General features: G+C 38.7%; 1 protein-coding gene across 1 annotated transcript in view; it reads right to left on the bottom strand.

The window, feature by feature from the left end:
* Window positions 1–235: 235 nt before the first annotated feature.
* The window catches only part of PIK3R3 (phosphoinositide-3-kinase regulatory subunit 3), a 54,669-nt gene continuing 30,711 nt past the window's right edge, over window positions 236–24,193 (bottom strand). The window contains exons 2-10 of the mRNA XM_048497737.1: window positions 16,791–16,902; window positions 14,938–15,036; window positions 13,234–13,414; window positions 12,167–12,292; window positions 11,251–11,393; window positions 9,832–10,008; window positions 9,082–9,156; window positions 8,232–8,402; window positions 236–7,773 (exon numbers count right to left, since the gene is read on the bottom strand). Coding sequence (XP_048353694.1) covers window positions 7,575–7,773; window positions 8,232–8,402; window positions 9,082–9,156; window positions 9,832–10,008; window positions 11,251–11,393; window positions 12,167–12,292; window positions 13,234–13,414; window positions 14,938–15,036; window positions 16,791–16,902 — 1,283 coding nt within the window. The 3' untranslated portion in view covers window positions 236–7,574. The remainder of the gene's footprint in view (window positions 7,774–8,231; window positions 8,403–9,081; window positions 9,157–9,831; window positions 10,009–11,250; window positions 11,394–12,166; window positions 12,293–13,233; window positions 13,415–14,937; window positions 15,037–16,790; window positions 16,903–24,193) is intronic.

Genomic DNA, 24,193 nt, shown 5'->3' with positions numbered 1-24,193 from the left:
AGCAGTAGTAACTGAAATAAGAATTCACCTAGAATTTTGCATTTCATCCTCTGGGCGACCCAGCTTGCCAACTGGGACTTTAATACAACAATGGCTTTGGTACTAAAAAATACTGTTTTAGAAATTCAACAGTTTTTTGGCAGTTGAAGTAACATATTTTTCTTGAAATTGACCCTGAATAAAATAATTTCATAGTTTTTAAGCAGACCACACATTTTTGTCACCACACCATACCGACAATGATGCATTTCTGGATTTATTAGAAACAGCTGTCCATACATCCTTTTAAAACATTACATGTAAATGTGCTTTATTGCAATCTTTTATTGCATTTTTATTCTAAAGCAAAGTAGGCCAGAATGCTTAGTGTCTGGGATTCCAAAGCTCAACCATCTATTTTAAAAAACAGAAACATACAGTAAGATCATAGCACATATGGTGACAAGTACAATGTTGCATTACTCATCTAGAAACAAACTACAATATGACTAACATAACTGTTTGTCTCATGAAGCAGTTTCTTTTTAAAAGTTAAACTACATGAATCTGACTACACCATGAAATGACAGAACAGGTTTTACATACCAACAAGACTACCAAAGTTACATGCTGGAATTCATATTAAAAGAACAAAACAATCCCATTGCTTCTTGAGAAGCAAATCTTTGACAAATAGCATCCCTTAAAAGGAAAACCAAAATGGATTTCAAGAATGTGAAGTACATGTGTGGGATGTACAAAGGAGTGCACAGTCTTGGCATGCCTCAATATAAATGAGGCAGCCCACTCATTCTTACATGGATACAAATATTATATATATATAAAAATGAGTCCAGACACAGTGATTAATTCTACTCCTCTCCTTTGCACGTTACTTCTATTGGGGGGGAGGGGGGTTCACTTGTTGGAAAAAACTGCACCTACTGTATCTCAAAGAAAAATTGGCTTCTCAAAAAAAGTAACAACTTAGTTTAAAATAAACTAACACTTTATAATGGAAAAATATGTAAAAAGCTAAAAAAGAATTTTAAAAGCACATCAAGTGATGAACCCCTCATTTTTGAGCAAGATGAGTGTTGGGGGGAACAATCCTAGCTTTTAAACTGTAGGGCATGTAGAACAAGTGCAAATTGTGAATTTGGACTTTCAGGGGGCAGTGCCACTTATGGCTAATGCATATACATGTGCATGTGAATTATTTTTTCATAGATCTATATACATACAGTACATATACACACATACACACACAGAAAGGTTGCAGAGCAGTACAATCTCCAGGTGCTGTAAACTGGCAAAACTTACAAAATTATTAACAGATTCAGTCTAATTTCTTCATGGTCAGTCACCCGAACACCTAACACTCTGCACTTCAAAAGACAACACACAGATTTATTTGCACAGCTGGCTGGCATAAGGGAGGGCTCAACTTCATGGAAAGCAAGAGACCTATAATGAAGTGGGATAGAGGGCACAGAAACCCCTGAAAAAAATGTTTTGATAGCTCTTTCCTTATGGGTACTGCAAACTACTGCTTGCCTTTTCTTTTCATGCTTCTTTAAAAGTGACGTGAGGTGCTGATTGAGGAAAGTGCAATGCTGCCATGGATATAGGCATGACATGATATCAAGCAGTGTGAAATACCAGAGTGTACTTCAAACAAGAGCCTCTACTATACACGATGTTCACTGAATCAGTGAGACTAGTTCTCTGATCAACCCCAGAGATACATCTGTGCCATTCACTGCATAAAACTCTTCAAGTTAAATTCCAAGCGAACAGAAATATCTGCTCTACCTCTGAAGGATGGTGACAACTAGAAAGTCTGCATTAAAACTATGGAGCCAGCCCAGGATGCCAGTGCTTTAAACATTTTACTGTCTAAAAAAATTAGACCAATTAGACCAAAAATTAGACCACATGCTTTTTAGAACAAAATAGGCACAAATGTTTTCTAAGAGTTTCCTCCCTTCTAATTTTTTCTGCCTGCAGATCAGATTTTCAAAACTCTGGCTGTCTTTTGTCTGTTAGTATTCAGCCAAAGCCTATTCCTACCAAAGTCATTAGCACAGTGCTACTTCCCAAACCTTTTTTTTGCTGAGCTTCACTAGGACTTTTCTGTCTTTGACGAAGTGGGTCTAAAAAGGACATTTGCTTGTACATTTCTTTCAAGTTAGAAAGGGACATTCTGTATGTAAACTTCAAGGTAGCTTTGCATGACACAACTGCCACAGTGTATTGTATATACTGCCTTCCCACCTATACCAAACATTCCTTCTAGTGGCTTGTGACAACATGGGAAACAAACCATAGGGTAAGATCTAATCCACTTGGCAAACAGATACACATAAAACTGCCTCTCATGGTGGTATGCTCCATACAGTAGCTGAATTGTGTCATAGGGCTCATACCGTACCAATTCAAAGTTTCTAGAAGTCACTCTAGCACAGGGGTCTGCAACTTGCGGCTCTCCAGATGTTCATGGACTACAAATCCCATCAGCCCCTGCCAACATGGCCAATTGGCCATGCTGGCAGGGGCTGATGGGAATTGTAGACCATGAACATCTGGAGAGCCGCAAGTTGCAGACCCCTGCAAGATACCCGTACTGCCCCCCCCCCAATTGAGTATACCCACCCCACCATGACATGAATAAATGGGGTGGCTGCTGCTACTTCCTTGCCATCAGCTGCTTCCTCCTACCTGGTGTACCATGGGATAACAGCAAGTAGAGAATGTATGCGACTGAGGCCAGGAGGCAGTGGCTGGCTTGGCCAAGATATTTTAACCTGACTGCAGTAGTACAGTCAATAACAAAGGGGTAGAGCAGAAAGCACTGCCCCAGATGCAATAGCAACAGATGCATGGTGACAAGAATTGATTTGCTTGTATGGTGTTTATGGCCCCAGGTTGCTGCCCATTTGGACAAGACAGGGAGAATCGTCCCTGTTGCTTTGGTAACAGAAAGTGCTCTCAACTCATGGTAAGACGGATGACTCATTTGAGGCTGTGATGGGAGGTGGGGAACACCTAAATGTCTCCAAGACTCTTGAGTAGGAAGGTCCAAAAGGGGAGAGTAAGTGGGGAGGTGGTGACAGCCAGGAGCAGCAGCAGCAGCAACAGCAGCAGGGAACTCCATCTGGCAGTGAGAACTCAGCCAATATAATGCTCCCCCAGGGTACAAGTCACTAATGTCCACATTTTAAATTTTAATTTTGCCTCCTACCCGAAACATGCCTTAGAACATGTTTTAGCAATATTATTTTTTCCAAATGAAGAGATTCAGGAAATCAAAATTGAAAATCTTTTTGCTTAAACTGAAAATGTCTCCATGAGCAAGCAGCAACTAACCCCCGCCCCCCCATCCATGGATGTTTAGCCTACTGAAATTTCACTAGCCATAGTGAAGATATTTATAAATTCATTTTAACAAAAAATTGGTACAATAAAAATCAAAATTAGAATATTTAAAAGAATCTTGCAAACAGACTATAGTGTGTTCTCAAAACTGCACTGTAACTTCCTTTCACAAAAAAGTTCTGCTTTATGTATGCATACGTATGATACTAACACTTCTGATTTTTATTCTCCATTAGTGTGCACATTCAAACAGAACAAAAATTGTTCAAGTAACAAAAAGGGCTTTTGTAGATATGGAAATATGATAGCAAAACAGGAAACTTACTAGCCACAACATTACGTCACTGGACATATTGTCATGGTTTCTGTACAGAGAACAAGTGACAGTATAATCGCAGAACCAAGACACCCTTGACATAGCACTGAATGAGGCCAACATTGCTTCCACAGTCTGCCTGCCCTTAAAGAAAGCCAATTCATCGTTCCAGTTTCTTTACCTGGGGCATGTGTATGTTGGCATTTGTGGGTGCTCTCATGTATGCCCAGTTATTTTAAAACTTCAATGAAAAAATATTGGATTGACTGGAATGATTCTGCAATGCTAATTCTTTGTAGCTGGATTTGGTTGGGGGAGGGGGAGTTGTAAATTTAAGTTTGGTAAGGAAGCCAATATTTTAAGCCACCGTCTTGAGGTCTGCATGATAAGCATGACATACATACCAGCTTTTCTCTTCTCTAACAGCAGTCTCTCAGCGCTTGGCCAATCCCCTTTTAAAGTTCTCAGAAGCGGTTTCTGATTCAGTGGAAGAAGCTGCTGTTAGGCAGAAGAGAAGCTCTATCATGTACATAGGCAATGGTTCCTCTCTACAATAGCTCACTGGCTCATAGGATTAAATGATAAGGGAACCCACTGATGCATATTTATTCTTGTTCTGCTGAGCAGTAGGTTCAGATTCTGCTTTGTACAACATGGGTGCGGAGGGGAAACATGCTGTGCCTTCAATCACAGTATTAAACTGATCTTCCTGAAACTTCTTTAACATGTATATTTGTTCTTAAGGAGTGTGATTGGCAAGAAACTATTCAGCAGAAGTACTGGCAGTTCAATTACTTTTCATTCTTGGCTAATCTGTTGTGCATCACAAATATTATTGTAACTCCAGAAAGAGATGAAGTTTCCTACTTCTGAGGAAATAAAATACTGAATTATCCCTAGTCCCTGCAAATACACTTCAGATAAACTGAATATTAGAAAACACTATTTCTCCTCACCCTGTGTACTGCTTAACACTGTGCAAAAAAAAAGTCTATGTAAGTGGGTCACTGAGATCAATACCAATCCAACTGCTATCAAGTAAAAAAAGCATATTCTACTGAAACAAGCCTATTACATTGGCCTTTTCTTAAAAAGGCCGCATAAAACTTTTCTGCACTTAGGCCAAACACATTCAAATACTTAACTTCTGCCATTTTTCTCTTATGCCTTTGTTTGAGCTCATAAACAGAACAGACTATGCTACTGAACAAAGGTAAGAATTAGGAATGCTGCCACCTGATGTCAGTTACATTTCACTCATGCAACAATGACTATGGGCCAAAGCAGAAGAAAAGTTGATGGATGCTGGATGAGGAATGTTATAGAACATACTTGCTACATATTTCAGCTGGCTTCCAATCATTTATTTTGCTGGTCATGGGTTTTTTTTTAAGTCTAAGGTGAAGGCAAATGAAAACCAGATAGGCAACACCAGCAGCCAGTACACATTTATGTGATCAAAACCAAAGAGGCAAGCTAAAGGATATCAGATATCTAGGCGTAGTTTACATGTAGTCCTGATCAAAATGTGTTAGAACATGTAGAATTTAATGGGAACTGCAAAATGACTTTTTGGGATAGATTGATGTAACAGAAGATCACTATATTAATAGAAGAAATGTAAAAACAAGCATGTGGTCAAACCAAAAATAGAATCCAGAAACTTTACATGAGTTAACACAGATTAATGCTGCAGGTTGTCTCTAATATTGTTCCTATATTGTCAATTACTTCATTTAATGGATTGGTTCCAATTCCCCTAGCAAAATTCAAGATTTATCATAGATGGCAAAATCCCACCAAAGTCTCTTCTGAGAGTCGGGAAATAATCTGTAACCTAGGCTGGATTGTATGTCGAGGAGTGTTTGGCAACATGTAGGTACTTAGTTAGAATGTGCAAGCAAGAAGGGACAGAATTTCTCTCTGAAGACTAGAGGAATCCAGAGCTATGCTTTAAAAAAAAGTATATTGCTGGTGATGGGGAAGGGGTGGAGGTTGAAGGGCAACATTAAGTCATTATTATCTCACCAATTTAAAATGACTACAGGGAAGCTGGGGGGGAGGGGAGAGAGGCAACCATCATTCCATTTTTAGAAGATGATGTTTCAGCTGGTTAGCCAGCACTTAGCTTAAGCGGCAGTAGATTAGTGCAAAACAGAAGTGCTTTTGGGACACATCAAGCAATCTAGTTTGGCCTCTCTGGCTGCTGATTAGTGCTCAAGATTTATCATTTTCCTGTTCAGCAATTTCATATTCTGCATAATACTTCAATGCTTCTTTATAGTGCATTCTGCTTCGTGTAAACATGATAGTCTAACAGTCAGGGGGTTCAAGGTGGCACTGAAGTTGGGGTGCAGCCAGAAAAGATCCAGATGTCCCAACTCCTTGGCATGCACTTCAAATACTACACAGAGAAAGGAAAGACCTCATGCTGAATCTATTTTTCCTTGCTGCCTAACAAGAGTGCTAGCTCAAGTATAATGTTTAGAAATGGCAATAAAGAATCAAGGGCATAACGCAGTGACAAAAAAGTCAAATACATAATTTTAGGAGCACATAAGTTCTCACAGTCTTGAATATCCAGTTCTCTCTATTTGCTACAATTTCTTACTGATGCTATGTATAATCCAGATGAATCTGACCTGGCAGAACATTAAGAAAAGCTGTTGGTGTACTGATAGATTCTACCATTCCATATCTTGTAAAGTTTCACTGAATTCAGCTGCCCAATTATCTGCTTTTATGATAGGCTCACAATGAATTCTAAGGGCAAGTACACAACCAGTGCAATGGAATTAACAATGTAGGATGAAATCCAAATGTGTCACTAGCTTTGTAGCTTGTATCAATAGAATGTAGACTACACCCCTAATTTTTGGTTTAGCAAGCCATTGAGAAAAAACCCATTGCACTTTTTTCCCAAAAAAACAAATGTTTTCAAATAGAATATTTCATTGTTTAGCATCTCACAAACATGCCAAATGCCAGCTTCATTCTGGTTTACATTCCAAAGCTTAGTGTCTTTTAAAAACAAATTATCTGACATCCTTGGAAGAAAGAAAACGTGTTTTTAAAAAAGTAACAAAGGGAAAATGGTGCAGTTATGTCAGGTCAGGTTAGAGTTTTGAGAAGTACATAAAGTTTTAGCTTTTATTGTTTTTCCTCTTCAAGTTTTGGCAAGTGTGCAGTTGCAAAATGCAATCTTTCCCCATACGTGCTCAGTCCAGCAATGAGCGGGTTTTGGTGGCTTCAATTTGGTTTCTTTAATATGAAGACCTGTAGTGCTGTTGAAACCAAAACTTTGTTATTGTTGGTAAAATATAAAGCAATATTTCTTTGATGATTTTTCTTTTAAATAAGAACCTGAAACTCTCCCCGTAATTCCTTTGGTCTCCTTTCACCAAAATCCCATGCTACATCAAGATAAGCCCTCATTTGAAAGTTTGTCTAACTTGCAGCAAAGCTGCTAAAATTAATAGGGAGGGGGAAAAAAGCTTCTGTAGCAGAGACTATTCCCCCATTTTCCTGGAGCTTAAGACTGAAAGACATTAGCAATACCTCAGAACATCAAAATCCAAGTAGACGTTCCGCTGACGATGCCTGGCAAAATGTCCCTCTCCATGGTTTTGTCCTAGGTTTTTGTATGGGCATTTTTAGAGAGTTTACTTGTTCCCTGGAGGAATACAAGAGAGTCTTCATATATAAAAACACAGCTGATCTTCAGGTAGCACCAGGGCACCTATCCCAAAGCTGATACTTTGTTGCTGCGAAGTCTCCAATTCACATTCATCAAATCACTTCTTGTGCAAAACAAGCAGTCTAAGGAGAAAGAATGCCCTCTGGGTTCTAATAAAAATTGTAAAAAATAAATCCAAGATAACCAACATTTCTCCCTCCTAGTTTATCTACAGAGTGAGGGCATCTGTGCATAGACAGGGGAAGTGAGCCTGACATTGAGGGAGTCGTTGTGTTGGACGAGGGAGGTATGCTGGTAATGAAGGACTAATTCTTTAAGGGAGCTATATAGATTGTATGGTTCTGCAAACCCATAACCTCTTGGAGTGCTGTAGATCACACAGTGTTTAACTTCCCCATCAGCTCTGTAAAGGAAAGAATAAAACATTTAACATAATGATCAACTTCTTAGAAGATGATAAGCAATGCAATATTGAAGAATCATGCAATATTGAAGCATCATGGGATTGAGGGGATAGCATGGGATTGAGGGGATTGAGGATGGCAGGATAACCACTGTCCCCTTATGGCTTAACCCTTTTAATATCAGTGGGAAAATAGCAAGCATATTGGCAATTTAGGAATTCCTTCATCCTCCCTACATGTCAGTCTATTTTTTATTATCTCCACATTCGCTTCAATTCCCACAACATGCACATTAGTACATCTTTGGAAGAAACCAATGCAACAGAATTAACCAAGCCATGCAACTCAATCCTGTATATTCTTATTCTGAAATAAGGTTCATTAAGTTTAACAGGGTTTACGCCTGTGACTTCACATAGGTTTAATCTTCAAGGAAATTCAGATAATCACAACTTACACCACAGAACAGGCATAACAGCCTTTCTTGCTACTTTCACGAATTAAGAATGATCCATCAGGTTTCCCACCAAGCAAATCTTCTGCTTGAACACGATTCATATCTCCAACAAACCAAGTTTTTTCATCGTAATGTGGCAGATTTTCATCTTCCTCATTTGTAAAATATGTACTAGAAGGAAACAAACATTATTTTCTTAATGCAAGAACATATCTGTACTAAACAATGGAAGAGGCCTTTATGCAATGGCAGCATGTTAACACTGCCACTGTTAAGAACCAGCACAGCATAGTGGTTAAAGTTCCGGACTGGACTTTAGTCAAGTCATTACTGCTTAATATAACCTACCTCACATGATTTATGTGAGGATAAAATGGAGGAGTGAAGAACAGTGTGACTATGAGCTCCTTGGAGGAAAGACAAGAAAAAAAATGACATACATAGAAAATAATTTAATTTAAGATACAGATCAAGGCTTGGAGTGATTATTAGCAGTTCTGTGGTACTGTTGTTTAAATGTTATCTAGTGTATCATACACAACATTGATTACAACTATTTATATACTTTTTCTGATACTAATTCCTTCAATGCAACACTATTACTGTGACAGATAGATAATTATCCTGAATAATTCAGCAAAATGTTCCCACCCCTGCCTATATTATTTGGACAGGCATGTAGAAATTAATTTTATGACATGGTCATCAGATAAAGAGAAGTAAACATGTTCATTCTGGAACAACAGACATATACATTAATGCAGAATTATAGGTTCTTGGGTTGCAATTTCTCCATGCAGTTTGGGCATTTATAGTGTTAAAACAATCATAACCGTTGTAGGACACTTACTCATCAATATTTTCATTTTTGATTCCCAGCCAGTCATTTATTCGCTTCTGCCTCACTCCTTTGTGATTAAGCCAGCTGCCAATTGGATACAACATATGTAATTAATTAGTGCTAGGAAAAAAGTTGCTCAAATATCCACAAAATACCTGAGCTAAAAAAGGAACATGCCTAAGGGCACATCTTCTCCAAGCATGCTGCCTGGCATTCTAATCTTACTGGTCAACCTTGAAATAGAAAAAGATGCACAGCTTCCATACACATTGCCTCCCCCTCCCTCATCAACATGTGGGCACAGCAAGAGGAGTTGCATATTGTCATCCTCCTGATCAGCAATACTTCAGTTGCATTTTAGCAGGCAGGTAGTTGTAGCACTGCTTTAGAAAGGCAATATGCCCCATAAAGGTCTTGTTTAATTATTTGCACTGAATCTGATCATCAGACAGCATGGACTTAGGATAGGATATTGTTCACTTCAAAGATAAAGGGGATATTTTGCTGGAGTCAGAACTGCACTAGACCAAGCATGCTCTATATCACATTAATAAGCCATGCAGTTATTATATGATTGCTGAAAAGGCTAGCCATCCATTGAAGTCCTTCCACATCAAGGGGCTACGCTTCCCCTCCATTAATATACTTGCAGTCAATATAGAAGTTAAAGTTGCAGTTAAAGAAGAGCTCATTTACAGTGCAGAAATATAATGTTGGCTTCTTAGCTAACTATTAACATCTCAGCCCATGCCTACTTACACAAGGTACTGATCTCTGATTTTGCGCAGTTGGATAAGATCAGGTTTGATACTGTTCATTTTCTTATCAATTTCCCGGTTGTCTAAGGCTTGCTTCTTCAAATCTTGTTCCAATCGCAGCTTGCTATCGTGAATCTCACCCAGACGTGATTTCAATTTTTCATAATTCATCATAATACTGTAAGAAATATTTCAACTTTACATACTTCACACAAGAATATCAGGCTATTGTAAGAAAGGGCACAGTGTTCACATATTCTAATACTACACAACTAGTGCAACAGGCACTGCGGTAAACACAGGACACTCCCTGTTCAGAAGACTTTCAACCTAAAACCATATGTGAGCTTCTTACTTCTCCACTTCAACACTAAACCATGAGTGCAAAATAATCACCATGGAAAACAAGTATATGATACAGCACAAGAGAATTCAGCAGCAAACAGAGCATCAGGGATAGTCCAGACTACCCAGATATTGCAGCTGCAATATAGATGGGTCATGTGGACTTTGGTAACAGTGTTCCTTCATTAAGCAGATATGATCACATAATGCTGCACTTCTAATTAGGCTGCCAGGGAAGCCTCCTTCCTTTGAATAATGAATAGCTAGTGGAAGTATACTTCACTGGACATCTAACTAAATCTACCAAAAGTGGGAAGAATGAATTTGTTCTACTTTCTCTCATCAAAATTGAACCTCTGCAATCTCAAATCTAGCAGTGAGAATCAGTGTGCAAACACTACACAAGGTTATACAAGAAGGGACTTTCATATTTTAGCTGTGATCTTTCTAAGAAAAATACCTGCTAGGTGACTTCTACAGTAATCGATGGCACACTTTTAAGCACCCCATTAATGGCACCTCTGTAAGCCCACTGCCACTAACTGTATTTAGAATTACAATGTACAGTAAACTTTCACACTAGTGTTTGAGATATTTTCCTTTTTGAGATGGAGCCTTCTGGAGCTCTTCAGCCTGCTTGAGACTGTATTATCCTACACAATGTAGCACCTCATGTTACATCCTTTAAACTAGTAAATAACTGCTGTATTCAGAATCTGATAAGGAGATGAACTGCTAACTTCATTCAAAAGAATATCAGAAAATGTGCAGTCAGGTTTCTTTGTGTGATTCATAAATTGAATAGAAACATAAGAACATAAGAAAGAGCCTGCTGGATCAGACCAGAGTCCATCTAGTCCAGCACTCTGCCCACCAGGTGCCTTTGGGAGCTTTAAAACTTTACTTTCATTGCAATAGCCTTGATTATTCACTATTGATACAATTGATTACCACTAAATATTATTTGAAAAAATATTATTTTGGAGCTAGATGGCAGCAGGTATAATTACAGAGGTGTCCAGTAATGATACAGGAACAGAACGGTCAACAAGTATGAAATCTGGGCAGACCTTACCGTTCAATTTCTTTTTCATTCCCTTCTCTTCGAAATCTTTCAATGTATTCTTTACTATACCGCTCTTGGGTGTGATACTGCTCTTCAAATATTTTAATTGTTTCATTAAAAGCTTCTATTGCTGTTCTCTTCATCTGGATTTCCTGCACAGAAAAATCAATTTCAGACACCACTATTAATCACTGGAAGCACAAAACGTCTGAACAGCATGCTGCGTTTTATCCCAAATTCCCTTTCAGCTTGAGATTCTGATTCTAGATTGTAAAATTGGAGCTACAACATTATGCCTACAACAGCCAGAGGGCTAACTAGGTTTGCTTTTCTCTCAAGGCAGCCATTTAAGTACATTGAGTGTGCAGAATTGAGTGGAGTTAGTCCCAGTCATCACAATTATATACAGTGCATGTTTTGCCTTTATGCGCCAGCAGGTATCTTTAACAATATCACTAAAAGCAGTTAGATGTGCGGAACAACTTATTCTGAAGTGCAAGGCTTAAGGTTTAAGTGCTAGCATCCAAAACTGCACATTCAGATTGATATCTGAAATCCATAACGATGCCATCCAACAAAAAGTCTGCTCAAACTATATATCTGGTGACAGAAACATGACTCCCAGTCTTACGTTGACTTCCAATGTACAAACTGGCGGCACAATTTGATAAATGATTGGCAGGCAAGTCCTGTGATTAAACCCTTTTCCCAGCTGTTTTTCTTCTGTGCCTCTCCCAGCTTCTTACACTGAAGAAACCAGGTTTCCAGTAAAATATAGCAAATAAAATAGTGGACACAGAAAGGAATTCTCTGCTATGTTTTTATGACATCATCTTCCTTTGTATGTTGAAAGCAAGCAGGTCTGGTGCCAGATGCCCAATTCTGGTCTTTATGACCTTGGGAACAAAATATAATACCAACTGACCTGTGAGGTTCTGGTATATTCTTCATATAACCTGTCATATTCTTTACTTTTCTCTTGATATTGAGTGTGGTATTCCTGCAGCTTTTTGCCCACGGCATCAATATTATCTTCTTTTACCAACTGGTCCTGCATATGTCAAAAGAAGAAAACAGGAAAACTTTTCAACAATAACAAAGATACTGAGCAGCCTGAAAAACTACCATCATGAAACAGTACATATTAAGCTAACCTTCTTAGAATGAACAACAAATCCTCCCTACCTGTATACTTATTCGTTTCCTCTGGGAACATCCATCTGCCAACACAATTTTTATCCAACTTTGAACACTGACTACAATTACTCAGAAAACATACATAAATATTTGAGAATCACATTTGAATCTTTGTGTAAACTAGCATCTACAACTGGATGCCCAACATTAACCTCAATATCAGTATCAGCAAGATTTCTTTTACAGAGTATGTTAACCTGTCAATCCTATAATGCTTCTCCTAAGAAAATATTTGTATTCCATAGACGCTACAGATAATGCACATATTTTTAAACTTAGTCTAACTTGTTCCAACAAGTTAAACAGACTAGAAAACTGATAGTCAATATTTTTTGCCTAAATGTACCACATCCCACATCAACTTCTGAAAATGTGCTGGCAAATGGGAGAACATTGGACTTCAGGACAGAGAACTAGCTCTGAACGTTGAGAAAAATGGTTTGATGTGCTACTGTTGGGCATGCATGCCAGGAGTTACCTATCTTATGTCTAGAAGACTGTACAAAAAGTAGGTTTTCAGTAAATTGTTGGCACCCCCCCCCCCCACCCCACTGTGTAAAGATCCTTCTTTATACTGCAGTTACACATTTTCTGCATTGCACAGAATCATGAAACTGGTGTTTTAGTGATAAGAATAATGTTAAGGGGTAAAGAAGTTTATGGTTCTCTGAGCAGTTGTCTTCTTGAAAGCATTTCACTTCAGACAAGAAGATATTCATATACAATCGCTAGAACAAGACATTGTTTAAAAATCTATAAAAGGACTTGCATTTAATAATTGAATGGGGTTCTCACCTGCTGGTATCTGGACACAGGATACATCAGCTTCACATCCAGCTTAGGGTTATACTGAGCAAGAGACTCATGGCGATAGTGGTTAATCAGCTCCACAACAGAACTAAATGTCAGTGGATCAGAAAAACCATATTTTCCATCCCGATGATAAACTTTTATCAATTTATTGTTGCCACCCTTTCTGCAAGGGAGAGGTAGAATAGACTACATTAATCATACGTGCAACTGTGTATACAACAAATATAAAACACGTTAACTACACTAAAACTCCAAAGTGCTGCACAATTAGTCTGTACTATCGAGAAGCTATATTGTTTTTTGTATTTTCAATCAGACTATACTCTACGTGTAGTTTCCTCATTACTCTAGGTACATTAATCTGACTAGAAGTTCTTTCACGAAGAGTAAGAATGACTCTTTTCTGATGGTATCTATCATCTTTTAGCACATTCGTGTCATCCAGTTACCTTGACATTCCTCACGTTTCCTCAGAATCTCATGCTAAATAATAATGAAATTGTCTTCTAATCCCAAGATCACATTGCATATTGCATTTATGACACAGAAGAACAAACTTATTGCATTTCCAGATTTAATTGCACAAGAATATACTTTGCTTGCAGAACCAACACTTCTAGAAAGAACACACATTGGGAAAATTTTCCACACTTTTTAAAATCTATGGGTCTTGCACTTTTAAGTACAGAACAAGTGAGAACAAATAAGGGACTGTGCAAGCCATAAATTATCTCCGGATCTCTTTCAAGTAGAGGTGTATGGATGAAGTATTGTCTAAACAAGTATCTTGAACATCCAATTTGAAGATCAAACATTTTTTGCATGAACTGCTGTGTAACTGCAACAGTATCAGTTTTCTCAATGGTACATGATAGAAAAACCTATTTATATAAAGCCTGTTTTATATAATGATCTAATACTTTCAACATGCATTCATATGCTGTGCAACCAAGACACAGACTCAAGGATGGAGATGGAATGACAGTTCTTAACGACTAGAGTTATCAAGAACAGGGAGCATATTTAGCCCCTATACCAATGGGTTTTCCTTTTACTTTCTCGTGTATATGAATGTTGCAATTTATCCCTAAAGCACTGCAATTGCAGAAAGCGTTGTGCTATTAAAAACATTATCAACTATCCCTGAGACTTCATGACACCGTTGGCAAGGCAGCTCCAACACTGTAGGGGAGGGTCATTGTGCTTGATACTGTCTCCTACTTCCCATGAGGAGCTGGTTTTAAACTGACAAGGTGCAAGCAAAACATATTCCCTTTCCTCGTCTGGAACCCTGCCAGAATGGATAGCAACTTGCTTTACACAGAGAAAGCCAATTATTCTCAGAATTGGTTTGTTTTGATGCAGAACATTGGCCCCTTCTGCACATGCAGAATAATACACTTTCAATCCACTTCCAATGCACTTTGCAGCTGGATTTTAGTGTGCGGAATAACAAAATCCACTTGCAAACAATTATGAAAGTAGATTGGAAGTGCAATGCTAATGCTCACTCTTAATATGGCATGTCAAGGCCAAGTCAGAAACTCTTAGCAAGTTCTAGCACTACAGAGACCTCACCTGTGGCTTGTGTGAATACGATCATTCAAATCTACAACAATACCTACAACTAGCAAATGCTACCCCTAATTGGGGCAGGACCAAAAAGGGAAATTCCTAATTATTTACCGCAATGTCAGAGTATAGTCTCCCTGCTTCTTTGTTGATGCATCTCGCACAAGGAATGTTCCATCTGGCATATCTCGTAGTTTATCATTTACTTCTTCCCTGTAACAATAAAAAGTTGTAAAGCAGATGACGTAATGACAAAACATACCCTCATTCACAACAGCACTATTAATTCCTAAGATGTATAATAGACCATTCCATCTTGCTTTTAAAATAACTGTATTTTCTCTTTAAACTGTATCTCTGAAACACATAAATTGTGGTGAAGTTTCAGTGTTTCCTGAGATAGGTTTGAACTTTCTAAATATGGCTGCTTGAAGTTTACATTTCAAATAGACTTTTTTCTAAACTGTGTCTAAACTGTGATGAGCAGTTGTTGTGAGGGAGGAGGCTGGCACTCCAAGCTTTATAGCTTTTAGAGGCTCTGCTTGAGATCCCATGTGTGATACACAGAGACCACAAAGAAGAGGGATCTGTTCCAATCTTTTTGTTTTGCGCACAAAACATTCCTTCAGTTTAGGTTCGTGTTGATCTCAGTTATCTGGATTATAATCCTGCAAGTTAGCAAAACTTTAGCAAATTATTTCTATTGGACAATTACTGAAGAAGCATCTGAGGTGGAATGAAAAGTACAAGTACTTTCCAAACACAAATTTACGTTTGTAGTGCACGTATGATCGTATGATCATTATAGGAACGTATGATCATTAACACACACAAACAGTGGAAGAGAATGATTTGGAATGCAAATATTCAATTCACGTTACAAACTGAATCAAGAACAAGCTATTTAGACTGGTTTTTGCATCACTGAGTTAACTAGCCACAAATATTAGTCTACTTTAAATCATGGCTGAAACTAATTTTCCAGTTTTGTGATTCATGTATTTTCTGGGGTGAAAAGTGTACTAATTGCTGTGTGAACAATTAAAATATAATTATTTGTGACTGAGCCTTTATCTAGTTCCACAATCCAAACTGTCAACTACAGAAATTTTTATCTGTTTAGAAACAAGAAACCAGTTATGATATTAAAGACTGGTGTTTGGATCTCTGCACAGTTGCAGACATTTATATTTTTTCCCAGAAGGAATGCCTGCTAATCACTGGACAGGAGTAGCTTCCCATGCTCGGTTCAAAGAGTAAATATTCATAATTTGCACAACAAATATAATAGATGGCTTAATTTTTGTATCTGTAATGCTTGATTTCAAAATATCGTTTATTAGTTATGGGTCACTCACGCTTTAACTAAATGCATTTGTGAGAGGTTCATGGATTTAATTTTAAGAGATTATTCCCAGAGACTTCAAGAGAAGAGAGAGAAGAGTTTTGGATTTATACCCTACGTTTCTCTCCTGTAAGGAGACTCAAGGTGGCTTACAAACTCCTTTCCCTTCCCACAATAGACACCTGGTGAGGTAGGTGGGGCTGAGAGAGTTCTGGAGAACTGTGACTAACCCAAGATCACCCAGCAGGAATGTAAGAGTGCAGAAACACATCTGGTTCAACAGATAAGCCTCAGCCACTCAGGTGAAGGAGTGGGGAATCAAACCAGGTTCTCCAGATTAGAATTCACCAGCTCTTAACCATTACACCACACTGGCTCTCAACATGATTGCATACCAGATCATTAGACACACTTTAAAAGTAAAAAATCTGATTTAGTATAAAAATTAACTTTTATCCACTCCTTTTATTTTATTGAAATCTAACTAATTTTGTCTTTACCATTTAGTAACAATCAGAGCATTTCATGGTTCTGAAAGGTTTTTTGCTCAAAGTATAACGAAAATATGCATGTAAGTAAGATACAGGAGTTACATGTTACTTGCTAAATAAATATTATTTACCTTGAAATGTCTCCCCAATACCATTCTGCATCCTGAAGTGAAGAACTACAATTGTCCTTTATGCTGTTTGTATTTACTGGAGTCACTGGTTTGGAGGGCTTTGGAGGAAGAGCTGGAAGAGAAATTTTGCTTGTTAACGTTTCGAAGTTTCACAATAAAAGTGGCAAAGTAAAATTTAGGAAACCAACCAAGTAACTTCACATTAAGTTTAAACAATGCATACTATGCTTAAGACATCAGTCTGAGTGGAGGAGAAATCTTAAGGCATATTTTATTTCTCTAGCAAGTATTAAGATTATTCATAAAACCTAGACTCATAAATATCTAGTTGTGTCAAGAGATTAGAGTTCAAGTAAGCTATAATATGCTATAAAGAATGCAGCTATTATGTATGGAGGTAGGTGCTAAATCTTTCTACACTTCATTAGTGCTAGTTCACAGCCCTGCACCACCTTCAGGGTGTCCAGAAGCTTCTGCTCACTGTTCGAACAATAAGAAAGCTTCTGCCAGCCTCCACCATTTACTTATCCCAATGCCTTTCTGGCAGTGCCTGAATTCCTTCTCTCTTCTTTCCATAGCCTGAATAAGTTCACCACTGCATCTTAATAGATGCTTGTGGAAGAATCAGAACAGGGTTCTCTGGATTCAGAATTTAGTGCCGTACTAGGGACTCTGCAAAGCAGTTCTAAACCAGCCAGCAAGAAATCCAGCATAATAAAGGGTGTTGTCTTCCTCTTATGGCTGAATAAGTATACTGGGGGTCTCTACATTTGTAGCTTGCACCTTTGAGAATTAAGGGAGGGGCACAGTTCAATGGTAGAACATATGCTCTGTATGCAAAACAAGAGTCTCAAGTTCAACATGTTGCTTCTCGAGTAGAAAAAGTGAAAACAGGTAAAAACTGAAAAGAACTGCCAGACAAAGTATACAGTACTGGCTTAGATAAACCAGTATCCTGTGTAACTTTGTGAAGGGCAGTTATATATATTCAAAAGCAGGAAAATTAAATATTGGAAAAGATCGGTTATATGGATATACCCAAGTAACAGACTGAGGAGAATGAATTGGAAGCCCAATGATACAGGTCCTGGGGAATAAGGGTCTCACAACTTTGGGTCCTAGTTCCTTCCCACTGCTGTTGCTAGCAATGCAATACAGCACCAGGATTTCTTTCAACAGGCAATATCACCAAAGAAGAAATCAGAATGCAGCAAACTATCATGCCAGGCACAATACCATAACAGTCTTTACAAAGAGGCTAGGATTGCCAAAGGATTATGAAGACCCTTCTGATACTTTGATTGAACAAAGGTTGAGAAAGAGAACAAGTAAAATAATTTCCCTTGTATCCAATACCGCAGGTGTCAGAAGCCAGTTCATTCACACTTTTGTTTCTAGCATACATGACAGATTAATCAGCTGTGAAAAGTTTATGTGCTTCCAACACATCTACAACATTAAAAGTTCAAATGATGCACCAACTAAAAATAAAGTGGAAATAAGAAATGATCTATTATTTATGGAAATAATTGATGATGAAAAAATAGATATACAATATAGAAATATGTATAAAACGTTGATTAGAGCAATAAAAGCAGTGAAAGCGTTTGGATGGAAAGATAAGAAAAAATGGATGATTCAGAAATGGTTGGAATATATATGGGAACAAGTGACATTAGACATTTTTGAAATATTATCAAAGAATAAAACATGGCAAGAAAAACAGAATGAAATAATGAAGATATGGACAAGTTATGAGAATTGGATGAAGGAGATGTCACACCAATCTTTAAAGAAAGGATCTAGGGGGGACCTGGGAAATTACAGGCCAGTCAGTTTGACACCTGTTCCTGGTAAATTAGTAAAATCTATCATTAAAGATAAAATTATAAAACATGTAGAAAAGCAAGACCTGCTGAGAAAGAGTCAGCATGGCTTTTGCAGAGGCAAATCCAGTCTTACAAACTTACTAGAGTTCTTTGAGGGTGTAAACAGGCATGTGGACAGGGGTGAACCGGTGGACATTGTCTACTTGGATTTCCAAAAGGCTTTTGACAAGAAAACTCAGCAATGAAGGAATAAGAGGGGAAGTCCTCCTATGGATTAAAAACTGGTTGAGAAATAGGAAACAAAGAGTGGGTGTAAATGGGAAATTCTCACAATGGAGAGATGTCGGGAGTGGTGTCCCCCAAGGATCCGTTTTGGGACCAGTGCTCTTTAACCTATTCATAAATGACCTGGAAGTAGGGGTGGGTAGCGCAGGCCAAGTTTGCAGATGATACCAAATTATGTAGGGTGGTGAGAACCACAAAGGATTGCGAAGAGCTCCAAGCGGACCTTGATAAATTAGGTGAGTGGGCTCAGAAATGGCAAATGCAGTTCAATGTAACAAAATGTAAAGTGATGCACATAGGGGCAAAAAATCCAAACTTCACATACACGCTACAGGGGTCAGTGCTATCAGTCACAGACCAGGAAAAGGGATTTAGGCGTCTTAGTGGACAGTTCCATGGGAATGTCAACTCAATGCATGGCAGCTGTAAAAAAAGGCAAACTCTATGCTGGGGATCATTAGGAAAGGAATTGATAATAAAACTGCAAAGATTGTCATGCCCCTATATAGCAGTGGTGCAGCATCAGACTTGGAGTAATTGTGTCCCGCTCTGGTCAGCCGTGATCTCAAAAAAGGATATTGAGGGAGATAGAAAAAAGTGCAGAGAAGGGCAACAAGGATGATTGAGGGACTGGAGCACCTTCCCTATGAGGAGAGGCTGCAGCGCTTGGGACCTCCTTTTAGTTTGGAGGAGGCGGCTGAGGGGGGGATATGATTGAAAGCTACAAAATTATGCATGGGTAGAGTTGCCGGACAGAGAGACATTTTTCTCTCTTTCACAATACTAGAACCAGGGGCATACATTGAAAATGCTGGGGAAGAATTAGAACTAATAAAAGGAAACACTTCTTCACGCAACATGTGATTGGTGTTTGGAATATGCTGCCACAGGAGGTGGTGATGGCCACTAACCTGGATAGCTTTAAAGGGGCTTGGACAGATTTATGGAGGAGAAGTCGATTTATGGCTACCAATCTTGATCCTCCTTGATCTGAGATTGCAAATGCCTTAACATACCAGGTGCTCGGGAGCAACAGCCGCAGAAGGCCATTGCGTTCACATCCTACATGTGAGAGCTCCCAAAGGCACCTGGTGGGCCACTGCGAGTAGCAGAGAGCTGGACTAGATGGACTTTGGTCTGATCCAGCTGGCTTGTTCTTATGTTCTTATGTTTTTATGAGATGGGAGTCAAAGAAGACATATGGATAAGAAGACAACAATGAATGAACTTACTGCGGTTTGGTTAAAGAAAAGTCAAACATAATATTAGGGGAGGGTGGGAGGAAAAAAAGGGAAAATATATTGTTTGGAAATTATATCAGAAAGATGTAAATAGAACGATTATTTCAACCTATACAATAAAAATATTTTTAAAAAATGATGCACCAACTTAAGTTTCAAATGCTCCTGTTTAATACCTCAATACAGCAGTTAACTGTTCTCCTAACCAGCAAATGCTGGATCAAGCCAATTTAAAAGATCCTGAACTTCAACCTAGACATTCACACATTGGGCTGCTGATCAAACATCAGATTCAGGTAGCAACATTCATTCTGTGGTAGAGCAGTTAGATTTCAGGATATAGGGTTTTTGGAGGGTCTGTTCAAAATACACAGGTGCAATGATACTCAGGGCCAATGTCAACACACCAATCAAAACAACTAGAATATTACATGCTTTTGGAATGCAGATTATATTAAATCAGAACTGAATGTGTAAAATAGAAGTCCCTCCACCAAAAGTCGGTTCTGGGAATGGGCCATCTATTAAATGTATCTACGACACTGGGTAGGCAAATGAATTATGCAGCCTGTTGCCAGTCATCACACTCCCTTTACTTACAATACAACCGAGTATCCCATTAGCCCTGTTCTCATTGCTCAGAAAATTCAAAAACCCACTTTTTAGCAGTGTGTATGGTGCCATATCAATTGATTAAAAAAAAACAGAAGTGACATAGGGTGGCTCTAATTTTACCACAGAGTTTCCTAGAGCTACCCATGTCACTTCTGTTTTTTTTTAGCAGTGTTGTAGCACTGTGATTGGCATTATGCCCTCCATAGCTACACCCACATTTCTTTCCCCAGTTGCCAAGAAACTCTACATTGAGCTGAGGGTAGGGAGATCAGAACATAGCTGGCTGAAAGCAGCATACTCTGAATTTTAACAACAATTTTTGAAATTGACTTTTTAAATGTCTGAAAAGGAGACAGATTTTTTGAGCAACTACAACATGCTTGTACATCCAGATGAGGACAGTTTCATAAAAGAGTGAATAATCCAAGATCCCATCTGGACCCAAACGTGTCCAAGTTCCTATTTATAGTATACAGAATATTATGTTATATATTATACATACTATACCAAAACCTAATCAAGCCTATGCTTACAAAAGTACATTCCCCCTAAATCAACAAACTACGCTTCTGTAACTGCCCCAGCAAGCCATGATGCATGGTATTTTCAAGGAGGAAAAATTCACATGTATAGCTCAAGGAAACTACTCCAGCAATCACATGTCCTGGATATATGCTGGAAAAGTATTATAGTCTCTGTGAAGTAACATGAACTGTTAATGTCAAGTAACAAAAATTGACAGTAAGTCTACACCCAGATTTTCATCTATAAAGCAAAAATATGGATGGGACGGAAGAACTTCACATGAAGGGTAGGGAAGCATAAACCTGTGACATGGTCCCAATTTCTTAACCATGACTGAGAGACCTGGATTTCTCATTTATAATAGATCAAAACCAAAAATTACTATGGATATAACCTAGTGAGAGCATCCTTTAAACTGTGTTTCTATGACCATGAGGTCAACATTTATGCAGAGTTGATTTCAATGAGCTTAGACTGTAGTAAAAGTGAGTTATAAAAACAGTATTTTTTTAAAAAAATCTTTCTAATTTGAGGAGAGAAGAACATCCTGATGGCTTGGGTACTCTTCATTCCCATACTTGGAGGCAGGACATTAGGTCATTCTTTCTGCCCCTGAGGAGAGAAATACCTTCCTTCTTCAGTTCTTTTCCTGCCTCCTCTGCAAGTACAAGCTTTCAGAGAAGCTCCAAGTGCATTCTGTTTTTTCTTCTATGGAAGGGGTCTGATGAGTTTTTCTTCTATCAGCAGGGGCTGGTGGGAATTGTAGTCCATGAACATCTGGAGAGCCGCAGGTTGCAGACCCCTATTCTATGGCATTGCTAGGTCTACTTTCTCTCCCCTGGTGCCCTTTATTATATTTTTCTGCTGTCTCTGTATTATTTTAAAATTAGCTTTGCATGTGTTCTTCCTGCTCATCTTCCACATGAACGACCCAAACATAGCCACAGCAACAGCGGAGTTAAAGGCTGCCTTAACTCTGGAAGAAGACTTGGGGGCCATTATGCTTGGCAACAGAGGGCTGCTGAAACAAAGATGGAGGAAGAAGCCAGGGGATAGGAGTGATGCTACAGAGAAACAGGCAGACACCGTGGCCTGGGCTCCAGCCTTGAGGAAGACTCCTTCTGTTTCTGACAGAAGGGGACATTGTGGACCCTCCCATGTCTAAGTGATTCTGGCTGCTTATGTGGGATTTTGAGCCCTTTAATCCCATAAGCTTTATCCTGACCACTATATTATTGTACAGTTTTTGTTAAAAAAATTTTCCTGCAATGGATGGTGACACTCAGCCTTGCCTCTTAGTTCATCTTTTCTCAGGTAAAGTTCTATTGGCTGCAGTGAACAATGGCATACTTGAAAGCTCTGGAAGGAGCTTAACTGAAGGGGTAAATGGAAACTTCCCAAAATGGGCTATCAGTGAGAAGCACTGAACTGGTTACAAGTGTCAGCACCATCTCAGGTGCTAGCAAGAGTTCATATGGGATTCCATTAATAATAACTACTCAAGGGAATTAATTGTTACAAAATAGGGCTAAGAACCACAGACTCTTATGCATTTCATGAAGCTGATCTTCAAAGCAATTAGTAGTCCTTGTGATTATAAAAACAAACTTGGAAAAGCAATAGCATATTCAACCATAACAGTTCTGAATTATGCAATTTTATGCAGAAATTTATATACTTGCAATTTGGAGTAAGCACCAAATTAGTTATCACCTCCATCACAACATGAGAACTGTCCTCACTTCTCAGTTAAGACTTTCAGGTGCTTAAGATGCCATCCTTGAGTCCTCTGCAATTCAGAGAGAACCCAGGAGAGGGGATCCATGTGCTGCTCAGTATCTTTGCCAGAGGATCAAATCGCTTTAATACAGGTAAATGAATTTGAAGCAATAGGAAACCCTCAAGAGTACAGCAACGATTTTCAACACTGTCCCTTGGAATTAACCATCTACTGAGTATACAAGCAAAATACCAGACAACCTAGGCTGTTTGTGTATTTTTCATATGCTCAGGAACAGGAGTAAATTCTTGTTACCTTGCAGAACTCAATGTATCAGATAGTGGGATAGGAAGTCTTGGCCAGGCTGCAGGTGGCTGCTGTGTGTTCATTTCTGCTTTTGAAAGCAGCAGAAGCTCTGCTGCCACTTTTAAGATTTTAGGATATGGGGTGTCTCTATGATCTAGCTTTTGATTTCCTGCACTGAGCCAGAGGCTGGACTAGATGAATAAGAAGGATATTTTAAACCAGTGATTCCCAAACTTTTTTGAACTACCGCTGTCCCCTTGGCTCCCAGGCCACATCCCTAGTGCCCCCCTTCCCAATATCTCTATCTTGGTATTAAGTCTTCTGTAAATTCAAAACAACTTCTTAAACAGTAAATACATGTACATATTTCTCAAATAAAACATGACCTGGTAAAAGTAAACCAATTTATTGAGCTGTTTTAGCAATACGAAAGGGTATATTGGCATCTCACTTGTTATGTCTTCACAGTTCTAATGGGATGGATGTGTTTGGTGCAGGTATATAAGCTTCTCAACATCAGGCTGCAAGGAACTAAGAAGTCTTCTTAGATGCCCACATTCAATAATTTTCAGTCTGTTTCTCTGCTTGGCAAGAAGCTGGGTATGTGCACTGAAGCCCCGCTCTACTACCCTGTTTCCCCTAATATAAGACATCCCCGAAAAATAAGACATAGTAGAGGTTTTGCTGAAGTGCGAAATATAAGGCATCCCCCGAAAGTAAGACATAGCAAAGTTTTTGTTTGGAAGCATGCCCGACGAACAGAACACAGGAAAAATAAGACATCCCCTGAAAATAAGACATAGCGCATCTTTGGGAGCGGACCATTGGATACTCACCGGGAAGGGTCCTTCTCCTGGGGGCCGTAAGCCATCTTGGATTGGG

Source organism: Sphaerodactylus townsendi, linkage group LG05 (assembly GCF_021028975.2).
Source record: "Sphaerodactylus townsendi isolate TG3544 linkage group LG05, MPM_Stown_v2.3, whole genome shotgun sequence".
NCBI classification, from domain to species: domain Eukaryota; kingdom Metazoa; phylum Chordata; class Lepidosauria; order Squamata; family Sphaerodactylidae; genus Sphaerodactylus; species Sphaerodactylus townsendi.
Note: the sequence above shows the minus strand (reverse complement) of the source record. Positions and strands in the feature narration are given on the sequence as shown.